The sequence below is a fragment of the Phoenix dactylifera genome, chromosome 4 (assembly GCF_009389715.1).
Source record: "Phoenix dactylifera cultivar Barhee BC4 chromosome 4, palm_55x_up_171113_PBpolish2nd_filt_p, whole genome shotgun sequence".
Lineage (NCBI taxonomy): Eukaryota > Viridiplantae > Streptophyta > Magnoliopsida > Arecales > Arecaceae > Phoenix > Phoenix dactylifera.
The window spans coordinates 21,849,554-21,871,126 of record NC_052395.1 but is presented as its reverse complement, the minus strand read 5'-3'; the positions used below and the strand labels follow the sequence as shown (position 1 = coordinate 21,871,126).

At 39.8% G+C, this 21,573-nt stretch overlaps 1 protein-coding gene and 1 pseudogene across 1 annotated transcript; one reads left to right on the top strand and one right to left on the bottom strand.

Annotated features, from left to right (window-relative positions):
* The window catches only part of LOC120110661, a 51,006-nt pseudogene that overhangs the window by 6,850 nt on the left and 22,583 nt on the right, over positions 1–21,573 (top strand).
* On the bottom strand, positions 12,660–18,281 carry LOC120110557. Its single transcript, XM_039125862.1, has 3 exons — positions 17,943–18,281; positions 15,206–15,302; positions 12,660–12,906 (listed from the first exon to the last, which is right to left on the bottom strand). Exons 1-3 carry the CDS (start codon positions 18,096–18,098, stop codon positions 12,851–12,853), a joined length of 309 nt encoding a protein of 102 aa, XP_038981790.1. The 5' UTR covers positions 18,099–18,281; the 3' UTR covers positions 12,660–12,850.

Genomic DNA, 21,573 nt, shown 5'->3' with positions numbered 1-21,573 from the left:
TGGTGCATGTGAGTCCACCAATGAGTTAATAAATGGTTTATCAGCAAAGGTGCAGTTCTATTCGGGCACAAAAAGATTTCAAATAAGAACATCGTGAAAAAAAATTAAGCTACTAGCCTATGAGCAAGCTGTGCGAAAAACCGCTTCTTTTTTCCAGTTCCGGAACTTGGTCGAAATGGGGTACAACAGATTACTAGAAAAGCATGCCTTACATCCATGATCCCTAGAAGCTCTTGTAACCATGCCGCAGCTAGGAAACTATTTTCTGGAGATCTTCTTCTGTACCCTACGGAAAAAAATGTAGCTCAAACCATTAAGATTTGTGGCTTCTAGCCATTATTGATCATATAAATTTGGAAGCAACGCAGGTGTTTGAATGCATATAATAAAGATTATCATTTGCTAGTAACGATCAAGATACTTTGTAAAAATATGCTTTCTTTATTTGGGAATATTAAGTTTAGAACATAAATTTCTTAGATTGGCATCAGTTTTCTGTGACATCATATCTCGGTTTCTATTAAGCTGGTTTGTTTTCGTCAGTTTCCAACTAAGAAATTCATTCTCTTCTTCTTCCCGCAATTGATTTTGCAAAGTGGAGCAGCATAATTGGAAAATTACAGATGAAGGGAGAGGGAGAAAAGTCACACTTACAAGCTCAAAGAAAGTGAAACTTCCTGTTATCAACTTGTACGATGAAAACATTCACACCATAGGCTAAAGGTCTGCTACCTATACATACCATGACGACGAGCAACACTAAAATATGGCTGAGTCTTATCCTAATTGGTTGGTTAGTGTCTCATACATGTTATATACTTTCTCATTGTTGGTGCCTTACAAGTGAATCCCTCTATATGGAACCCCATATATTATGGAATGAGAATCAGGGATTCCATGAGGTTCATGACTGCAATGGGCTTATAAGAATCTTGATAACTGATGATGAAAATTGGAGAAAAAGGCCTCACGCTAGACTTAGGCACAAGCCCCTACAACTTCCACAAAAAGAAGTCTCAAAATCTACACCAATAAGCACAAGAAGTCACACTTCTAGTTTTCTCAAGAGCACCAAACTTGCCATTGTCAAACATGTGACCTGCTCCAAGTTTATACCACTTAAATATAGTTTTCTAGTAAATGCACACAAACATACACACAAGTAAAATAGATCTCGCATGCATTGCAGCTAATGTAAGATTATAGATGAAAAGATGACATATAAAAGAAATTGTTATGGTACCAAAATCAGCAACCCTTTTTAAGGGCATTAACTGCACTAGCATTTGGCATGAGTAAATGAATGTGGTGCTCTAAGTTTGTGGCCAGCACCATATCAACACTTCATCTTCGAGCTACATGTATTTGAATGGTTGTATATGCACTCCTTATCATTAGTGCCTTGGGCCACTTTTGAATGGTATCTTCCATTTTAGGCACCTAGCATCAACACCTATGACTCCCAAGATAGCACCTGGTGACAAGATATCTTAGAGGACTATTGAAATTTACCATGTTTGATGCCGGACAGCAGGGGAGGGAAGAAAGAGAGAAGAAGAAATAGAGAAGAAGAGAGGAGGGAGGAGAAAGAAAGAACTAGGCTTCATACCTAGCCCTGCCCAGAGCTTCATGCCAAAAGAAAAGAATCACAATTTCATTCATAGCATACCCTAACCGGTGTATGGTCCAACATATTTATAAGACCCGAAAAATGCAAAAAGACCCCTAAAAAAAATTAATCTCATAAAGACCCTCGAAGATAACAAAATACCAAAATAAGCCCTAAAGGCTGTCAAATAACAAAATACCCTAATAAGCCAAAATAACATAAAATCACTCCAAAATAAAAATAAACTGGCTGGACCATCCTGCGGCGCCTGTAGACCCGAGTGATGGGTGACTCAGCGAAAGCGGCTCGGTATAGCTCTGGTAGTACTCCAATAGGTCTGGGTCAACCCGCTAAAGCTACTCGCGTGTGATCCAAGTGGAGTTGGATTCTAGTTGTCCTCGCCAATGAACCAAAAAGCGTTGGATCCTCCATCACTAGTAAAAATCGTTTGATCGTCTAAAATAGTATCCATGTGCTCTTGTTGTGCTCGGTGAAGAGGTAAATGAATCGAAGCAAGTATGGATCAATAATAAGGAAATCATCGGGCTCAGGAGATGGCTCAACAAAAGGGTCATCAGGGATTGTTGGTGGGTTAATACCAAATCTTGTTGTAAGCAACCAAATCTTCAACATTAAAAGTCGAGCTAATACCAAAATCAGAGGGGAGGCCAAGGACATAGGCATTGGTGCCAACCCTGTGCAACACCCTGAATGGCCCAGCACTATGAGCCTGCAAGTTCTTAACGGTTCCAAAAAAAAACTGTTCAGGTCAAATACGGATCATTACATAATCCCTAGTTTGAAATTTCTTAGCATGGGAATCAGCTTGCATCTTATATTGAGCATTACTTGCATTAATGCACTTGTGGATTTTCTGATGCAACTCATGAATGTGTTGTGCAAATGCATGTGCAGACTCAAACATTTTAACATGTGGTGACATGGGTAAGAGATCAAAAGGTTTTCTAGCTGTGTAACCATGCACTACCTTAAATGAACTCATGCCTACGGACCTGTTGACTGAATTATTGTATGCAAATTGTGCTACAGGTAGGATTGAATCCCAATTACAGGTGTGTTCACTATGATTGTACGGGTGAACTTCTCTGACAAGTAGAGCGAACACCAAAAAGTCACTGAACACTTTCCGCTCAAATTCAGCAGGACGCAGGATGTGGAGATTCTTATCCTTTGACACTTCATTTTTTTTATTCTTGTTAGGTGCCTTGGGCGGCAAAGGATTGAGCTTAATCTTTTTGCCCTCGAACACAAAAGAACAAGAGTTGGATCGACCATAGATGGTGACATCAAGGTCAAATAACCAAGATCTCCCTAAAATTAGGTGTCCTACATCCTTCGAGATTACATTACACCATATGGTGTCTTTGTAAGAAAGGATGTGAATGGGCACAAGACATCTTTCTTTGATGTGAATAGAAGTTGTCAATCCAAGAGACCTTATAGTGTTGTGGTTGGAGAACGAGAGTCAAACCTAGGCAGAAGATGATGCTGGAGGATATTACATTAATGCAACTCCCGCTATTGATGATGACCTTACAATCTTTCTCTCCGCACTTAATATAAGTATGAAAAATTGAGGTTCTTCTCCAGTCATCAATTTCTTTGGGTTGTGCGAGGGCACATCTGACTACACTCATGATGGACTAGTCAGACTCTCTCTAAAAGTGCAAATGATATTAGTGTAGTGCAGATGCATCCTAGGATATCAGGTCCTTCATCATACGCTTTCTCATCAATGTCCTGAATGTCATCGATGTTTGGTTCATAGACTTGCTCCTCCAAGTCATCTATGTCACCTCTCTGCTCTTGTTGAGCAATGACGAGAGATTTGTTAGCACATTGGAAGGCAACGTGACCAAAATCTTGGCATTTATAGCACTGAAGTCTAGAATGTGGTTTGGAAGGCTCACCAAGAATTTTCTTGCCTTTAGTGTCTCGGCTTGGGACAGAGGCGGTACAAGTTTTAGGGGCAAAGGACTCTATAGAAGGTCTGGACCCCGAAGAATGAGGATTAGTGGAAGTGTCCCGATCGTCAGAGCGCCTCACAAACATGAATTTGGAGACCTGCTCATAGTTCTGCACGAATGTATATGCTTGGTCTAAAGTCGACACCTCTCGGAGGACAAGTTTCTTCCTAAATTCATCATTCAGACCTCTTCGGAACCGGCTCAGGACCATCCTCTCATCCTTGATCACATTACATCGTATCATGTATTCATCAAATTGGGCAATATAGTCAGTAGCTGAACAGGTGCCTTGTCTCAAGTTATTCCATCAGTCAAGCAGATCATCTTGGTAGCTAAAGGGCAAGTATTTTTTCTAATTTTTTTTTCATTTCTATCCAGTCAGTTATGGCAGGTTGACGTCTCCTAGCTAGGAGTTGTTCAGTGTTTTGCCAGAAGAACTTAGCTCGACGAATAAGCTTCATTCTGGCAAACCGGACTTTTTCTTCAGATAAATTATACCACTCAAAAAAGTAGTCCATTTCATGCAACCAGTTTGAGAAGACCTTTGGGTCAAGGCAACCATCAAAGGTGAGGGCTTCAACCTAAATGCTTTTTATCACATCTTCATCATGGTCACGAGGCTCTCTGGTGATGCAGGACAGGAAATCAGCCGCGATGAAGATGGAAGCGATAAGGATGAAGACACTAATCCTGGGGGTTGATCGTGATTGAAACCCAACTGTGGAGTGCTGGATTAAGAGTCCTTTTGCATTTGAATTCTGGTTTAGTCAAGTCAAGAGTCTTTCTTATGTTATGTTTCTAAATTTAGTCATGTTTTAGTTCTGAATTCAGACTTAATTAGGAGTCTGTTTTAATAAGAATTTGATTACGAATTGAGTCCTTCTGTTAGGGATTTAGAGTGAGTTCGTGGCCCTATAAAAAGGGATGTCAAGGGGCCAACGTTCTTCTTTTCCATTGTTTTTCCGTGAATGAACAAAATCTGCAGAAGCTCTATTTTGAGCCCCAATGCTTCCCCTGTTTTCCTGAGATTACAGCCAGGTTCATCGAGGGAAGTTCATCATCTTCCTCTCCGTTTCCAACTCTGTTTTTTGGGCTTCACCCATAGGGTTTGGAGCGTGATTCACAGTGAAGAAACACCCCTGTTACGGCGCCTTGAATTAAAAGGAATTGCAGCAGATCTGCCCCAAAATCATCCCTATTTTCTGTTGCTGAAATTTGCAGCGGGCCACAGGAGGTTGAATCTCACACTTCCCCGCATCATTTGGTATTAGAGCGAGGATTCCCCTAGTTCAATGGCAAATGATAGTGTGGCGAGTGTGTACCCCGGCGACGGCAAACCTGGGGTGCCAGCCTTGTGGGCAGACGTCCGTAACATCCAACAAGTGCTCCAAAGCATGCGGATCGACCCCAATCGGGACCGTGTGCAGAACAACGAGGACTTCCCTCGAGGTCCTTCGGTACCGGCACGAGATTTTCCCCACCTGCATAGGCAACCAACCCTTCCGGAGTCGTCCGACGAGGAAGAAGAGCAAGCAGTGGCCTTCAACGTGTTCGACGGACCACGCCCAAGGTGGAACGTCAACCCAGCCGATCGCAGACGCGGGAGGGGCGAACGAAACCGTAGATCCCCAAATGGAGGAATGGCCTTTGATCGAAGAATCCCAGATGAAAGAAGGGTGTTCGACGAGTTCCACGAGTTTCGTCCCAAGTGGAACACAGAACCTGTGGGCTACAGGCCCAATTGGGGCACTCGGAACAGAAGCTCCCCTGATTTCAGATTGAAAGCGAACCCCTCCCTGCATTCAGCAGCAACCTTCACATTGAGGAATTTTTTGATTGGCTAGCCGAGGTAGAGAAATTTTTCGATTACATAGAGATCCTAGATTAGAAAAAGGCAAAGTTGGTTGCATACAAGTTAAAGGGTGGAGCCTCCGCATGATGGAAAAACTATAGCACAATCTCCTGTGACAGAAAAAGATGCAGATTTCCACCTGGCGCAAGATGAAGCAGCACCCGTGGGGTCGTTTCCTCCTGCTTGACCATGAGCAGGCACTCTACCATCAGTACCAGAATTGCCGACAGGGCCCCCGGACGGACGGTGACCGAATACACTGATGAATCAACCATCCCAATGCCTACAACAACCTGTCGGAAATAGAAAATCAGCAAGTGGCAAGGTACATCGGTGGATTGAAGCCGGCAATCCGAGATCAGGTGGATTTACATCCGGTGTGGAGCCTATCGGAAGCCACAAGTTTGGCCCTAAAGCTCGAGGCACAGGCAGCACGAAGGGCGAACCAGCCCACGAGTCAGACAGTTTCCTCAGACTCCCCCATGGCAAAGCAGAAGGCCGTTGATGTCGCCACCACTTCGGGCCAACCGCCACCAACGTCCACGACCAGAGGAAATGAAAATTTCAGCAAGCAGTCGACAACCCCGAAAGGTAACAGGAATCCCTATCAAAAGCTAATGCCCATAAAATATTACAAGTGTCAGAAGGTTGGGCATCGATCCAATGAATGTCCAAAGAGGCGACCAGTCAATGTGGTCGAAGCTGCAGAAGAATGGGCACCTTTTGAGGAAGAACAAGAGGAGGCGCCGACTGACGACGACGACATCGTGATGACGATGCCTAATCAGGGGCCTCTAGCTTATTTTGTGGTTCAGCGTATTCAGTTTTGTCCTGAAGAGTGAAGAAGAGTCGCTACGCTACAACATCTTCAAAACCCGCTGTACCATCAACAAAAATGTGTCATGTAATTATTGACATCAGTAGCAGCGAGAAAATTGTTTCTTCCGCATTGGTTCATGCGATCGGATTGAAGACAGAGAGGCATCCGTCTTCCTACAAGATTGGTTGGATTAAAAAAGGTGCGGAAATGAGAGTGGACAAGATTTGCAGAGTGCCACTATCAATCGGGCGGTCCTACAGAGACGACATTTTGTTTGATGTGGTGGACATGGACGCATGCCATGTTCTACTTGGGCGTCCATAGCAGCATAATACGAATGTTACATACAGGGTCGAGATAATACCTATTTGTTTCATTGGCAAGGTAAGAAGATCCTACTAGTGCCAAGGAATGAAAGTACTACCCCCAAAGCTTCTAAAGTGGAGGGGAAGTCTTTTCTCATTGTACCAAAGGAGATAGATGAATTGATTAAGAAGCAGCTATATCCAAACATTAACTCGAAGGCGAGTTGTTTTCAAGTGGAGGGGACTGATGCAGGACAGGGAATCAGCCGCGATGAAGATGGAAGCGATAAGGATGAAGATGTTGATCCTGGGGGTTGATCGTGATTGAAACCCAACCGTGGAGTGCTGGATTAAGAGTTCTTTTGCATTTGAATTCTGGTTTAGTCAAGTCAAGAGTCTTTCTTATGTTATGTTTCTGAATTTAGTTATGTTTTAGTTCTGAATTCAGACTTAATTAGGAGTCTGTTTTGATTAGGATTTGATTACGAATTGAGTCCTTTTGTTAGGAATTTAGAGTGAGTTTGTGGCCCTATAAAAAAGGATGTAAAGGGGCCGCTGTTCTTCTTCTTTTCCATTGTTTTTCCGTGAATGAACAAAATCTGCAGAAGCTCTGTTTTGAGCCCCAACGCTTCCCCCATTTTCCTGAGATTACAACCAGGTTCATCGAGGGAAGTTCATCATCTTCCTCTCTGTTTCCAACTCTGTTTTTGGGCTTCACCCACAGGGTTTGGAGCGTGATTCACAGTAGAGAAACACCCCTGTTACAACGCCTTGAATTAAAAGGGATTGTAGCAGATCTACCCCATAATCATCCATGTTTTTTATTGCTGAAATTTGCAGCGGGCCACAGGAGGTTGAATCTCATGCTTCCCCGCATCATCTAGGTTCTACATTAGGGCGATACCCCTATTGACATTATGGACTGGACCCGGTCCTCTGTGACGAGGGTAGGTTGGTGGACAGCCTAAGAAAAGATTAGTGTCAAAGTGGGCCTGTCGAACAGATCCTAAGTAGTCTAGGGTTTCATCTTCGATCTCTAGGCCTTCCAAATGGGAGGCACTACCTTCTTTGGATCCCATAATTCTCTGAAGGAAAGCCTCAACTGAGTCTAATCGGGTGTGAGCTTGGGTGGACACTATGATCAAGTCTTGGACAGCCTTTAGCAAGGCTTCAATGTTGGGATCCATAGCAAGTTGGGATTCTAACTGAGAGACAATACGACCACTATGAAGGTGCATATAATGAGTGTGAAAAGTTGTGTGTGGCCTTACAATGCTAAGACAGTGGTGGTTCCTAGGCAGACATGCTGCATGAAAGTGATACCTAGAGCTCAATGTATATGTTCAATATAAACGGAAAGCTAATTTTAGCAAATGAAATCATGTAGAAAAATCATGTAATAAGTGCAAGCAAGTAATTGCAGTCAAATAGTGCCAGTCTTCCGTGTGTTGCTGGGTAGCACGGAGCCTCGAAGAACTCCCAAAGATTAGGCAGCCCTACAGTTAATGGTGAAAATGGGCCACTACTACAAGGGTTTCTCAGGTTGTTTGGGGTGTATGTGTGAAATTCACAGTAAAATAAGTCAACAGAGCACACAAGAATTTATCGATGCAGAATTTAGACGAGCAAATAGCTTTTTTCCAATAAGAGAATAATCCTGACCTGGGTTGGGGACGACAATTAGAAGCGCGGTCACAGTAAGTAGGCTCGTCAAATGGCTCAAATCGGGAATGATCGCAGCATCTCGGCTGGCTGGAGCTCAGCAACTCTTAGGGCCTATGTGGCCTGCGAACTAAAAAAAGGGGGGGGAGAAACGGGCCTGCGGGCTGTGGGCCTGCGGATGAGAGGCTTTTAGGGGGGGAGCGTTTGGGCTGATGTGAAAAAGAGCTTGTCGGGACTGAAAAATAAAGGGGGATGTGGTGTAGTTGGGCCCGTGAAATGAAGAAGGGGGAAGGGGTTGCAGGGGGGTTGGATTGGGCTTTGCAATGGTGGCGCGGGCCCGAGGACTTGGGCCCATGAGAAATAACTAGGGGGGAGGGTGATGTGCGGTGGCCTGATGACAAGGAGTGGGATGAAAGAGGGGTTGGGAGGGCCGATCGGGGAAGACGAAGGAGGGGGCGGAGCGCGGCGGAAGGGGGCGGTTCTGCGAGGGGCAGCAGGGCAGAGATGGAAGCGGCGATGGTGGTATGCGGTGGGGACAAAACCGTGAAGAGGGAAGAGGGTGTCGATCCCTCTGGTTTCAAAGAGAGAGGGGAAGAGGGCACGGTGGGGGTGGATAGTTGCAGGCGGTGGTCTTAGGTGCCGACCCTTGTTGTTGAAGAGGGGAAGGTTCGGAGAGGACGCTGAGATATGTGAGGAAGGGAAGAAAATCCCTCCAAAAAAGAGGAAGCGGCAGAAGGAGGAAGGTGAGGGAGGAGCAGAGCTTTTCGGCGGAAGAGCTCAAGTCAGCAGAGTTTGGCAGTGGGAACCCGTGACGGGTCAAGGGTTCCGGGAAGCTTCACGACGGCGGTAAGGCAAAGGCAGAAGCGTCGAAGGCGAAAGCAGCGTCGGTGGAGGCGGACGCGGCGAGGGCGTAGGTGGCAGTGGTGCTGCGTGCAATCGAAAAAAGAAGGCGGAGGTGGCGATGGTGCTGCGAGCGATCGGAGGAAGAAGATGAACAGGTAAGGGTTTTTTTTTAACTAGGATCCGTTAGAATTTGGGTTATCGGGCGTGACCCGCTCCGATAACCCGTTACGGGCCCGTCACATGCAAGTCACGCACGTCTCTTTTTTCTTTTTTTTTTCTTTTCCTTTTTTTTTTGCTGAGTGGGTTCCGATTAACGGGCGCGACCCGCTTCGCTAACCCAATACGGACCCGCTAGGTCTTCTCCTTCACAGGTTGCAGCTGTCGGCCACGCCGGCTTCCGCGGTGATCGGCACGTGGGGCAAGGCGGCGGTTGGAGGTGGTGGGGCTCCTCTTCCGGATCCGGCCATGGGACAGGGATGTGGCCGGGGCCGAGCACATCCTCCTTACTCAGGCATGACCACAGTTGGCCAGTGGCTCGAGGAGGTCTCCTCCGTCAGATCGTGGGGCGCGCGGTTGAAGCTCTCGGCAGCGAACCTCGCAACGGCGTTGGGGCAACGGATGAGGCGATGGGGGGAGGAACAGGGGTTGTCCACAGGAAGGAAGGATTTCTTTTTTTTGTTGTTATTGTTTTGGTGTTGCTTCCTTGTGAGGCTTGATCCCCACGAGACGACCACTGAGGAGGACGTGGCAGTACGCTTCAAACGAAGGAGGGATCAAAACCCTTTCTCAGCTGAGGAAGAAGTCGCCCAAACGTGTAAAGTCTGAGCCCTCACATGAAGAACGTCACAAGAGCCTAGAAAAATTCTTTTGATGCCCTTCTCTGATACCAATGCAGATGTCGGACAGCAGGGGAGGGAAGAAAGAGAGAATAAGAAATAAAGGAGAGAGGAGGGAGGAGGAAGTTAGAACTAGGCTTCGTACCTAATCCTGCTCAGGGCTTCACACCAGAACTAAAAGAAAGGAATCACAATTTCATTCATAGCATATCCTAAACGGTGTATGATCCAACATATTTATAAAGCCCAGAAAATGCAAAAAGGCCCCTAAAAAGAAATTAATCTCACAAAGACCCTCAAAAATAACAAAATACCAAAATAAGCCCTAAAGACTGTCAAATAACAAAATACCCTAATAAACCCAAATAATATAAAATCACTCCAAAAGAAAATCAAACTGGCTGGACCATCGTCCTGTGACGCCCGTAGACCCGAGTAACCGGTGACCTAGCACTAGTGTCCGCACCCATGTTGGTTATAATGGATCATTTAGGATTATCTTTTTATACTAAGATGTTTTCCATGTGAGCTCCAAAGATTTTGTTTATTTTTCCTTGTTTCTATTTCCCAGTGAATCTACATAAGTGATACAACTACTCAAAATTTATAGTAATTTTCAATAGTAACCAAGAAAAGCTAAACCAAGCTGAACTAGTCAGTTCAGCCCGAATCGAGCTAACCCAGTCGAACCGGGTCAGTTCGACAGTAGAAAACGGTTTCGGCCCCTAAGAGGCTGGAACCTGATTGGCTCTGACCGAAATCGGATGGAATCGGACGGTTTCGTCCAGTTCGACTCGGTTTGAACCGGTACCGACCCATACCGGATGTCGACCGGTACGAGTCTCGGTACCCGGCGAACATTAATAGTAACCAAAGGTTTTATAGCAGCATATCGAAGTATTACAGAATATCAAAATATTTAATTTTAATGACACTATAATATTTTTAAAGCAGTATTACTACATGCATTTTGCAATTCATATAAATGGTTCTAAAATATAAACCAAATAATTCTTTAACAAATTAGGAAACCTCTAACTATTCCAGATAAAGTACAAAAGTGCAAAATGTGGCCTCCAATTCTGAATTCAATGTGATCCTTTCTTAAGGAGACTGATCACCCCACATGAGGCAATTAGATGGCCATCAGACACGACATATTCCTGTTTAGGGAGTTTGAACTTTGAATAGAGATGCCAAACTATTCCTACTCAAATACATGAATGCCATGTTTTTTGCTCACCCAATGCTCCAACATATAGAATCAAATAATTTGGTATATAACATGGTGATAGAAACTCCGTGCTCATAACAGCTTAAAATAACAAAAAGATAAAGTTCAAATAAAAGAATAATTTAAAAGACTAACCACTTGCATAGAAATAATCAAAATCTGAAAACCGTGAAGACATCAAAGTAAATACCTCAAGAACATCAGTTGCAACTTCGCAGAGAAAAAGAATACTTTTAAACACCTGAACAACAAAAGACAGGTCAGCTTAATAGCAGTACAAGTATGATATAGTAAAGTCCAGTAAACTTACCATCCAGTGACCACAAAATTCAATATGAAACAACCTTGCAAAAAGGCTTTAATCAATTAGTTCCCATACATTTTGAGAAACTCTTGTTGACAAGTTCGAACAGAGACAAAAACAAATAGAGCCAATCAATTCTTGAAAGGTGTCTACTTTGATTCCCACTATTCATCTCAAAAGCCCATAGAGAAAAATTTAACATCAAACATCAAGTATATGTAATCAGTATATAATTGAGAAAAGAAAATCCAGATGATTATGCATAAAGGTTTTAGCTCCATTCCCTCCATCCATCTCAGACATTACCACAGGAAGAGATCGCACACCAAGTAGCATAGAAATTGACGCAAACAAAAACAACAAGATAATTCTTAATCATAGACTGGTTGTCTCGATCAATCAGAGAAATGCCTAGCAGACAAGATCCAATACCCCATAAAATGTAACAAGTTCAAATAAATACTACATTAACGCCAAAACAGTGTCATTTTTATAATATATTTATTACTTTCTTTTATTATTAGTAAACCAGCACACAAATATTGCATGCCAAAAGCAAAGACCATTTTTATAGTACATCATACATATTATTATAACTATTATAAATTAGATATCAAAACATTTTACCAAAATACTGAACCTAAATTGTCTGCACAGAAAAAAAGGGAAAAAATCAAATATCATGGCACAGACAAATTCAAGAAACACAAAATAACCGGAAAGGCAGAGCACAGTAGGATAGTTATCATTCAAGATTACCACACATAATGCTGTTTGAAAACATATAATACACCACAACCTTGACCACCACAAAATAGAGAAGTACCAGGAAAGCAACAGCAACCATCATCATCCATAATCTCTGAATGGACGTGAACAAGAATATGAGAACTTAGAAATTACCACAAATCATGCCATATAAAAGAAATAAGATATTCTGCTGCCAGAAGAGCAACAAATACATCGTCTTCCTTTATAACCTTGTAAAGGCCACCGGATATCCCACCCCCCACCCCACCCCACCCCACCCCTGACCCAAAAAAAAAAAGGGTTCTAAAACATGAAAGACAGATGTTAGTAAAAAATCAAGAAAAGATCTGGAGGAGGATAAAAGCCTAGAAGGAATGATCAAAATTCATATGCACCCACTGAAGTGAAAATTAGCTCATAGCGAACTTCCTTCCATCCATTTTACAAACCCTGCAGGAAAATTCACATGTTGTATAATTTGCAACCGTGTTAACAAATAAAGCCATGTAACTTTTACACTACTCATCTTAGAAAGCACTACAAGAAAGTAAAAAATGACACGTGACAACAAATGGAGGGGAAAAAGAAACTAGATGACTCTTTACAGGAGCAGAAGACCAATTTTGCGTGTCGCCCTCAAAAACATCTCAGAAACCCACTAGGGAATGAGCAAACAAGATCCACATGTCAACAGAACTAACTCCTACAAGAAAAATATTAAATGCCATTTATTTTTAAAATCAAATGATCAGACTATTATTATGAGATTAATAACTTCAGTTACCTCTGTTCATCATATAGCAAGATGTTAACAGCTTGGAAAAGTTCAGATTTCATATGAATCATGATCACAAAATGAAAGGTAAATAAGCTCCTAAAAGCACAAAAAGCTGATTTTTGTTGTGATCTGTGGCCAAACATCACTATTTTTTTGCAGGAATAAAAAAGGCAAAGAAACAGATGCATCATGTAACGTGAAGTGAAAACCGGTCATCGATTAGGAAGAAGTTTGATTAATACCACAGTTAGATCATAAGAGTGGGATCTATTAGATATTTACAATCATTTATAAATATAGGCTTTTAGCAATTAAAAGCTTCAAGAACCTTCCCCTGAAAAAACAAAGTTACATGAACCATAGGCTTCATGGCCTGAACCATCGAGAACTATTAAGGAAATGAAAGAAAAAAGAGAGTAAATTACAAACCGCCCCCCTCACCCCCTCCCCCCCCCCCCCCCAAGGTTTATGTTCATTACATTTACGCCCAATAGTTTGCAGAACCTACACTTACACCCAGTTAAATTAATGGTATTAGTGAAACCGTTAACCTCATATAAAAACTCATAGTTGCTCTTGGGTGGGAATGAGGGTGCACCCGTTTACTTATATTCTTGGATGATTGTTACGTCACTTAAGATTATTTTAGTCAATTCTTATTTTTTTTCTGGCAAGGCATTTGGGTCCCATAATATTAAAGGTTTGACTAATGTTCTGTTAAGTCATGAGTTAAAGTGTTGGATAAAAATAAACCTCAGGGGGGGTAAGCTTAGGTTTTCCAAACTATTGGGTGTAAGTGTAACTTATCCCTAATCTCAAGGGAGTTTTTGTAATTTACTCAAAAAAAATATATGATTAAAAATTTCAGATATCAGCAAAAATTGTACCACAATTATTGGCTTCTATCTGAGAGCAAAGCAGCAAAGATTCTTGTATTGTTATATTTCAAAAAATCGGAAGGAAACCTATCCATAGAAACACATACAGCTAGAAGAAGAAGAATAGCTCGGTTAGCAAACACCCATGAAAGCACAAGTTTAATAATTCAATGGTAATAGCTAGATCAGAGTTTGCATACATGTAATAACATTGATAGTTCTCTGCTAGAACTTACAGATTGCAAAAATTCATTGTCATCAGCAGCCAAAGTTTCCCCCAAAAAATACAAAAAGGGAAGCAACTCCTACAAGTTGAAAGGAACTCACCAGCCAAAAAAAGTGAAGTGTTAACATTGATAGTTCTCTGCTAGAACTTACGGATTGCAAAAATTCATTGTCATCAGCAACCAAAGTTTCCCCCAAAAAAATACAAAAAGGAAAGCAACTCCTACAAGTTGAAAGGAACTCACCAGCCAAAAAATGTGAGGTGCAATCACAACACAAGCGCCAATTTTTTCTAGTACTTAAGAGAAAGGGAAAACCTTTCGACAACTTCAACGGCATCTCAAGGCACAGACAGAACTACAGAAAAATGGTTATCTTTCAAAGATTACATTCATAAGACTTGCAGATATTGTTGTTGGCATATCTCCTCCTCTACTACTACATTGCTTTGCTTGGTAAAAGCCTATCTCTCCACATCATGCTTGGTTGAACTTATAATTGCACATGACTGCCTCTATTAAGTATATGTTTCACATTTTGTCTTGCTAGAAGACCAAAATGTATGCTAGTGATTTGTCTCAAGCACTAGTCTGTATGAATGACAATATCAACAGAAGAAAATGCATTAAATCATTTATCCACAGTTTATTGGCAGATCATATTTCTTTCAATGCCCACACAAGAATCTGACAGAAGGGCCAAGTCTTGCTGCTCGATGAGTATGCTTACTTGACCAAGTAATAGACATAACAGATTAGCTTCATGAATGATCCCATCAGAGTCATTATTTTGAATATAATCTCCAATTGCTTAGCAAGGGTCTCCCTTACTCATTCTTCCACACATTCTACTCCTTAAGATTGATACACAGACTTGAGAAAGATAGCTCAAACAAGAAGAGGATATTATTTTCAAAGAAATTGCGTAATGTGAATCCTATATACCAAGAGTCCAAGTGGCATAATTCATAATCTCTGCTGGACATAAACAAGATTATAAGATAATCAAAACTACCACTGATCATGCTTTTGGAATAACATAACATATCACAAAAGACAGGTCAGAATAATAGTAAAATTATAATATGGTAGAGAAAACGACTTGCATCATCAAGAGGTTACCTTTGAGTGACTGGATTAATAAATGACCGAAAGTTCGGTAATCATGCCATCCAGTGAATACTGATATATTGGCACATTTTTTAATTATCAAACATCCCTGCAAGAAGAATCTAACAATATGTGACATAATGATGAAATCATAATATGGTAGAGAAAAATGGCTTTTTATCTTCCACAAAATATCCCCAGTAAAAATAGCATTCAATAATACATCAGCACATAGCAGCCATCCCAAGAAAGGATGATTTGAGCACAGTGTCGCAACAAACAAGCCATTTTTTTTATAAAAAAAAAGAGCATTTCTAACAATATGAATTCATAGATTTCACTCCTCTAACCATCATGTGTCATGTGACAAACTCAAACTACAAGAGCAAAATGACTCCTACAAGATCATAACTTCAGTTCTCTATATCCCTCTACAAACATACAAAATGGAATATTCAGAAACTAGTTATAAAAAAGATTAAAAATAAATTAAGATAAAGTGAAAACATAAAAAATATATAAAAGTAAAATGAAATATAGAATAAACATGAGAGAACATAAGCTCAAAAAAAAAAACTGAGTTTTCAAAAGTGAAAAAAAAAGATGCAAAAAACAGAAAATATTATACTATAAAAGAGAAATAAATCAAATTTTAGTAAACAAAATAGAATAATATTTAAGAAAAGCATAAAAGACCAGATTGCTGAAGCCCTATTAGAGAACAGATCAGAAATAAAATAAAATAAACTTAAAACTGATTCACACATGAAAAGATGAAAAACTAATTGATTTAAAAAAGTGGAAATAAAGAAAGCTGGACTCCTAAGAGTAAAAATATGAAGGAGCACTAAAAATTTAGTAAAATAAATAATTTGTCTTGATTTGTGTTTCTAGGCTTAAATATGTTCAACAATATATGTTCGGTCCTTTTCCCCTCTGTTTTTTATAGTATCTCTCTTTTTTTCTGTATTTAAAAGCATGGTGCATTAAATATGCCTATCAAGGAGTAGACACCATTTACAATAACATAAAGTTGGCAGATATGCATAGGTACCAAAAATACAAATAACACAACCTCATCACCCACCAATATATTAATAAAAAAATATTTTAAGCATCTAAATATGATTATTATCCAAATTACTAAAACTAAGTCACATCATATTTGAATCCCACTTGCCACGTTTTCGAAAGAGATATGGATTCTACAACATCAAAAGCTGCAGCCACCTTCATTGAATAAGATTGCCAGTGATTCTTGTAGCAACAAATCATCAAAATTCTCTACAGAAGTCCTAATTTGCCATCTGCATTAAGTGTGTGTGTATGAGAGACAAGCATTGATGTAAAATGGATGAATCTAATTTTTCCTATTCAAACACAAACACATAACTTCAGCATCTTGGAAAAAAATAAGTGGGATTTCATGGAGCAACAAGTGCAATAAGAGAGCACCGCTCATCCAAAAGTGTAGTGATTCAACGACGAAAATCACATTGAACATCTGCATTAAATAAAGTTAATAACAAAGGCAGACCTCATGATACATGAATTACAGAATCTTTTCCTTGGATACTAATTAGAAATATGAAATCAAACTATTGTAAGAGACTGCACATGTATATCGGCCAGAAAAATAAAGCAGATAATAAAAATTACAATAACTGCATTCACAAGCAAGCTAGGTGAAGCAAACAAAGATAAATACACAGATGAAGCCATCTGAACACAAATAAGAAGTATTTACTTCATTCACCAACCCAAGTACCAAATGTTTCAAAGAAGTATCAGCAAACAAATGGAAGCAGACAATTAACAAAACAAAAATGCTTACAGACACTAGCATATAGAAATTCCCCAGTTAACCACACTGCTTACACCTCTGCGTGAACCAAATGATTGCATAACAACAGAACAAATAGACAAAACCCCACTCAAACACATAAATTAAACTCCAAATCCCACTCAAGCCAAGAAAAGCAAAAGCAGCAAAGACATTGAGAATTCATCCCAATCATCACGTGATAGTGTAGAAGATTAAAATCAAAAACTGTCAAAAGATCAAAAAGAAATATCCTTTTGAATGCCAGATGCAAATCAAGGGGAAAACAGAGAATAATATGAAAGATATATCAACAATAAAGTAAACCCACTTCAATCACTAAAAAATATCTCACAGAGACTAGAAACTCCACAAGAATGCAAACATCATCAGACATGTTAACAATTCAATCGAAACTAAACAAGGAATTTTTATAAAATCATAGGAACAATTAGTTCTATCAACCTATTCATAAGGAAAATGATCTAACACCATGTTCAGCAAAATCTATTGAAATTGGCATAAAAACAAACCCCAAGAACGAAAATAAATCATCAAAACTAGAACTAGATGATCATCACAAAACTAGAACCCAACAAATCATAGCTAGGACACGAAATAACACGGAGATCACCGCCTAACCCTAAAACCATATTAGAAATCAAGAACCGACCAAACCCGAACTCGAAACCAAGAACAATCACTGGAATCCTAAGAACACCGAGACCAAACTAGAAAACAAGAAGATATAACCCTAAAACCAGACTAGCAATCAAGAACCAACTAAAACCGAACCGGAAACCAAGAACCATCTCAGCAAAACAAAGAACGCCGAAACCAAACTTGAAAACAAGAAACAAGTAATCAGTAGCCGAATCAAGAATGCAAGAGAGGCGAAAAGATACGAAATGGGAACGGATCGCTTGCCTCCACGTCGCCGTTCTCGTCTTCCGGAGGTGGCCGAGGCTGATAGCGGGATCGCCGCTGCAGGGGCGCAAAGAAAAAGGCCGACTCCAGGGTTGTGACTGCCCGGCTCGCCATCCTTTCAAGCCACTCGCGCGAAAGAGAGCTCATGTTCTCCATATCAAGGCGGTCCGATCGCCAGATCCTGGTTGGGAGAGAAGGGGAGACCGTCGGAGGGAGGATAAAAGTCCCCACATAACCCTTCAAGCCTCTCGCGCGAACGCCGAAATAATCTCAGGTTCTCGATCGCCGAATCCTGATGGATCGTTGGGATAGAACGGGAGAGTGAGAGGGAAGATAAAAGTTGCGAAAAAGGGTCCTAGGCGACGTCAGCTTCACCTTCATGTTACTTAAAATAAATTAAAATAATAATTTTTTAATAAAAAATATCGATTTTTGAACAACATTATTTTAATAACCGGTGGAACCCTATAAAAACTGTCACGACGGATGTTGATGTTTCCCAATACAAAGACCATGGTTTTAGCCACCCCTAATAAATATTTAAGATAAATAATAAAGAAATAAATATTAGTTATTATCTTTCATTATTTTTTGTTACAATAAATTGTCATAATATTAATAACAACTATTCTTTTCACTTCTAAGTTCTTACAAGTAAAATGTTTTTTCCGAAATTCAATTTTTTATCTCAAAATTCCCTCCAATAAGAATTTTATGATCCAAAAAATAGTATTATTTTATAGTAATAATCATTATTTTGGTGCTTATTTTAATACTAAAAGGTTGTTTTACAACACATAATGGTTATTATGACCGTTTTAATGAAAAATAACAATTTTTGTAAGGCCCATGTTCATTTTATATAGATATTTCAACTATGATTTTAAAAATATTTATCCATGGACGTCTTCAACATTTTATAAGTCCCTAACTCGAATTAATAGTTTCTTTATGAAGAATAGAGTCACAAAAATTACTTGAAAATCCATGAATGGGCCTTCAACTATTTATAGACTATTCTCTGCAATCTCTAAATGATGGATGTTGAAAATAAAATTACATCCATATTCTTAATTAGTATGTGACTTAATTACAGAGAGAAATAAGAGGAAGGGAAATAGGTGAGGGGAAAGAAGATGACATGGTGTGTATAACTAACACATACTTTAATAGTTTAATTAATTAAAAATACAAGTTAATTATACAAGAATGATCAAAATATTTGAATGGAAGAGCTAAAGGCATTTATCAAAAAGTCTAGGATATTTTAGATATTTTTGTAAAATGACGGCAAAAACTTAAGCACAATAAAACCCAATTTTATTTGCATTTAGAAGTACTTTGGATTTAAATTTTGAATTGAGGCCACTGAAATATCTCATGAGTTGAGAACTAACTCTAGCTCAACCAAAATATATCTCCCAACTCTATTCAAAGCCAACACAATCTTGTGTCTTGATTTCTCCAATCCAATACAACCTGGTCACACCTTAAGCTGATTGAATGGGTTAGTATTTAGTTGAATTGGTTTGGATTAGATTTATTGAGTTAGGTCAAGTCATATAGGTAATTCAGGAATGGCAAAACAATTTTAAGATTCGTATTACGTTAATGTTGGAGTGGTTGAAATCTTATATGCATTATCTAGGTTTATAACCTAATAGAATCGAAGATGTGGTTAAATGAAACATATAAATATTTATTCAAAATATGATATAAACTTAATTATTTATAAATGGGATTGGATTGGATTGGGTTTTGGTTTTAAGCACGATCCTAACCCGTTTTTAATTGGGATAGGGTTGAGATTTTCAAGCCTAGCCCAACTTAAATTTATAAAAACTCTGTAGCAATCTAACAAAACATGCATATTGTTGGACTCAGCCGAGGATGAATTTTGACGCAACAATAAAGTTGCTTCATTGCAACCCGAAGGACATAGGTTTGAAACATAGAAAGAACTTCTTTATACATGTAGGTAAGTCGCCATATTTCACCCTTTCAAACCCCGCAATGGTGGGAGTCTTATACGTTGAACCATCCCTTTTGATTCAGGCCAATTGATGTTACACTCCTAGTCATGGCATCCCATGAAAATCCAGAATAACTATATATTTCATGCATTCTTGTTAAGACGAAAGCCTCTGTCTTTTGTCATGATTATATGGGAGGTAGATTCTCACCACGCAGAGAAAGGTCGATGTAGATGAAAAAATTCAATGCTTGTACACCCAAATTTTAGAACAGACAAACCGAACACTTTCCCATCATATCAGTCAGCTAAGGAGAGGGTGCGTGGTTGGGGATCATTGCATACTGTATATTGTATATGATTTGAGGGAGAAATGAATAAAAACCACACAACAGGGTTTAGGAGCCAAGGAGTTCCCCAAGGTCGTGAAAAAGGACACTCTAATAACTTGCCATTTTGGTTTTGGCTTCATGGAAAAATAAAAGAAAATTAAAAATGCCTCACTACTGATCTAATAGCGAATAAGGAGACCCTACAAAAAATAACCTATTAAATCCAATCCTTGTCCGAAGAGAAAAGGGCAAACTAAAAATCGATTTTAGTATTTCTTTTGAATCTTTTGATGGCATAGTTGACATGTATGTAGATTTTCGGTAAAATCTTTGAAAGTTAGCATGAAGGATTTGGGTTAGAGACCCATTGTCAGCTCAATTTCAGTTAAAATTTTCTATCTTATTTTCAGGATCTCACTTAAAAAAAAATAGTCGAAAGATATTATTTATATTCTTTGACTATGTATAAATATCTAAATCTATACAATATATAGCGATATGAGATTAAATATATAGTAGTATGGGTCCTCACATACTCTTCCTATTTAAGCTTTAGTATTATCATTAGACACCAGACAAGGGTTACATCTAGTCAAATCCAATCATAAGTACTACAATCAACCTATGATCGGTCTAAAAAAACTCATACTGCAGTGTCTTCTAGACCACATGGGCTATGTTCTGGGTCCCTTTTGATACAATTTAAAATAATTCTGGACATCATCTAAAAAGACTAGCCAAAAAATATTATTTGAATTTCATGATCTTTTATAAGTACTTCAGATTTACTCAATACATAGCTGATGTGGAATTAAATACATGCACACATAGATTCTTACATCTGTTTCTCAAAAAAACATTACATGGACAAAAAAACAACACATTGATTCCACTAGAGAATTGTTGGTCATATATCCTAGAAAACACATTCTAAGAATCACTCAAGTGCAACTGTTGTGCTAGCCAAGAAGTCTCCGCATTGTGTTTTCCTTTCTGAAAAGAGAAATGCATACTCAGATTTAAATAGGCAACACCGCACAAGTATGCTATGTTTGATTACTGTAGATCTGCTAAAAGAATGCCATACACGCGTGCGGTATTATACGTAATGTTTATGCAGGTTGTCTTCTAACGGCTGGCATTACATGGATCCCGAATGGGACCCACCGCATCTCCTGCCTTATAGATTGGGCCCCACCTTTCCAACTCAATGGTTCCCCTTCCACTCCAGAACACGACGGGGAGAGGGAGAGGGGGAGAGAGAGAGAGAGAGAGTCGAAGCAATGGAGCCCCCTCGTGTGGACGGGAGGTGTGGCCATTGGAAGTT

Excerpts from the sequence above, each read along its gene's own strand:
- LOC120110557 (XM_039125862.1), bottom strand. The coding sequence starts at position 18,098 with ATGGAGAACATGAGCTCTCTTTCGCGCGAGTGGCTTGAAAGGATGGCG. Across the intron at positions 15,303-17,942 it reads ACGAGAACGGCGACGTGGAG|GGATGTTTGATAATTAAAAA; the intron begins GCAAGCGATCCG and ends TTCTTCTTGCAG. Across the intron at positions 12,907-15,205 it reads ATTAATCCAGTCACTCAAAG|GAGTTAGTTCTGTTGACATG; the intron begins GTAACCTCTTGA and ends TTTTTCTTGTAG.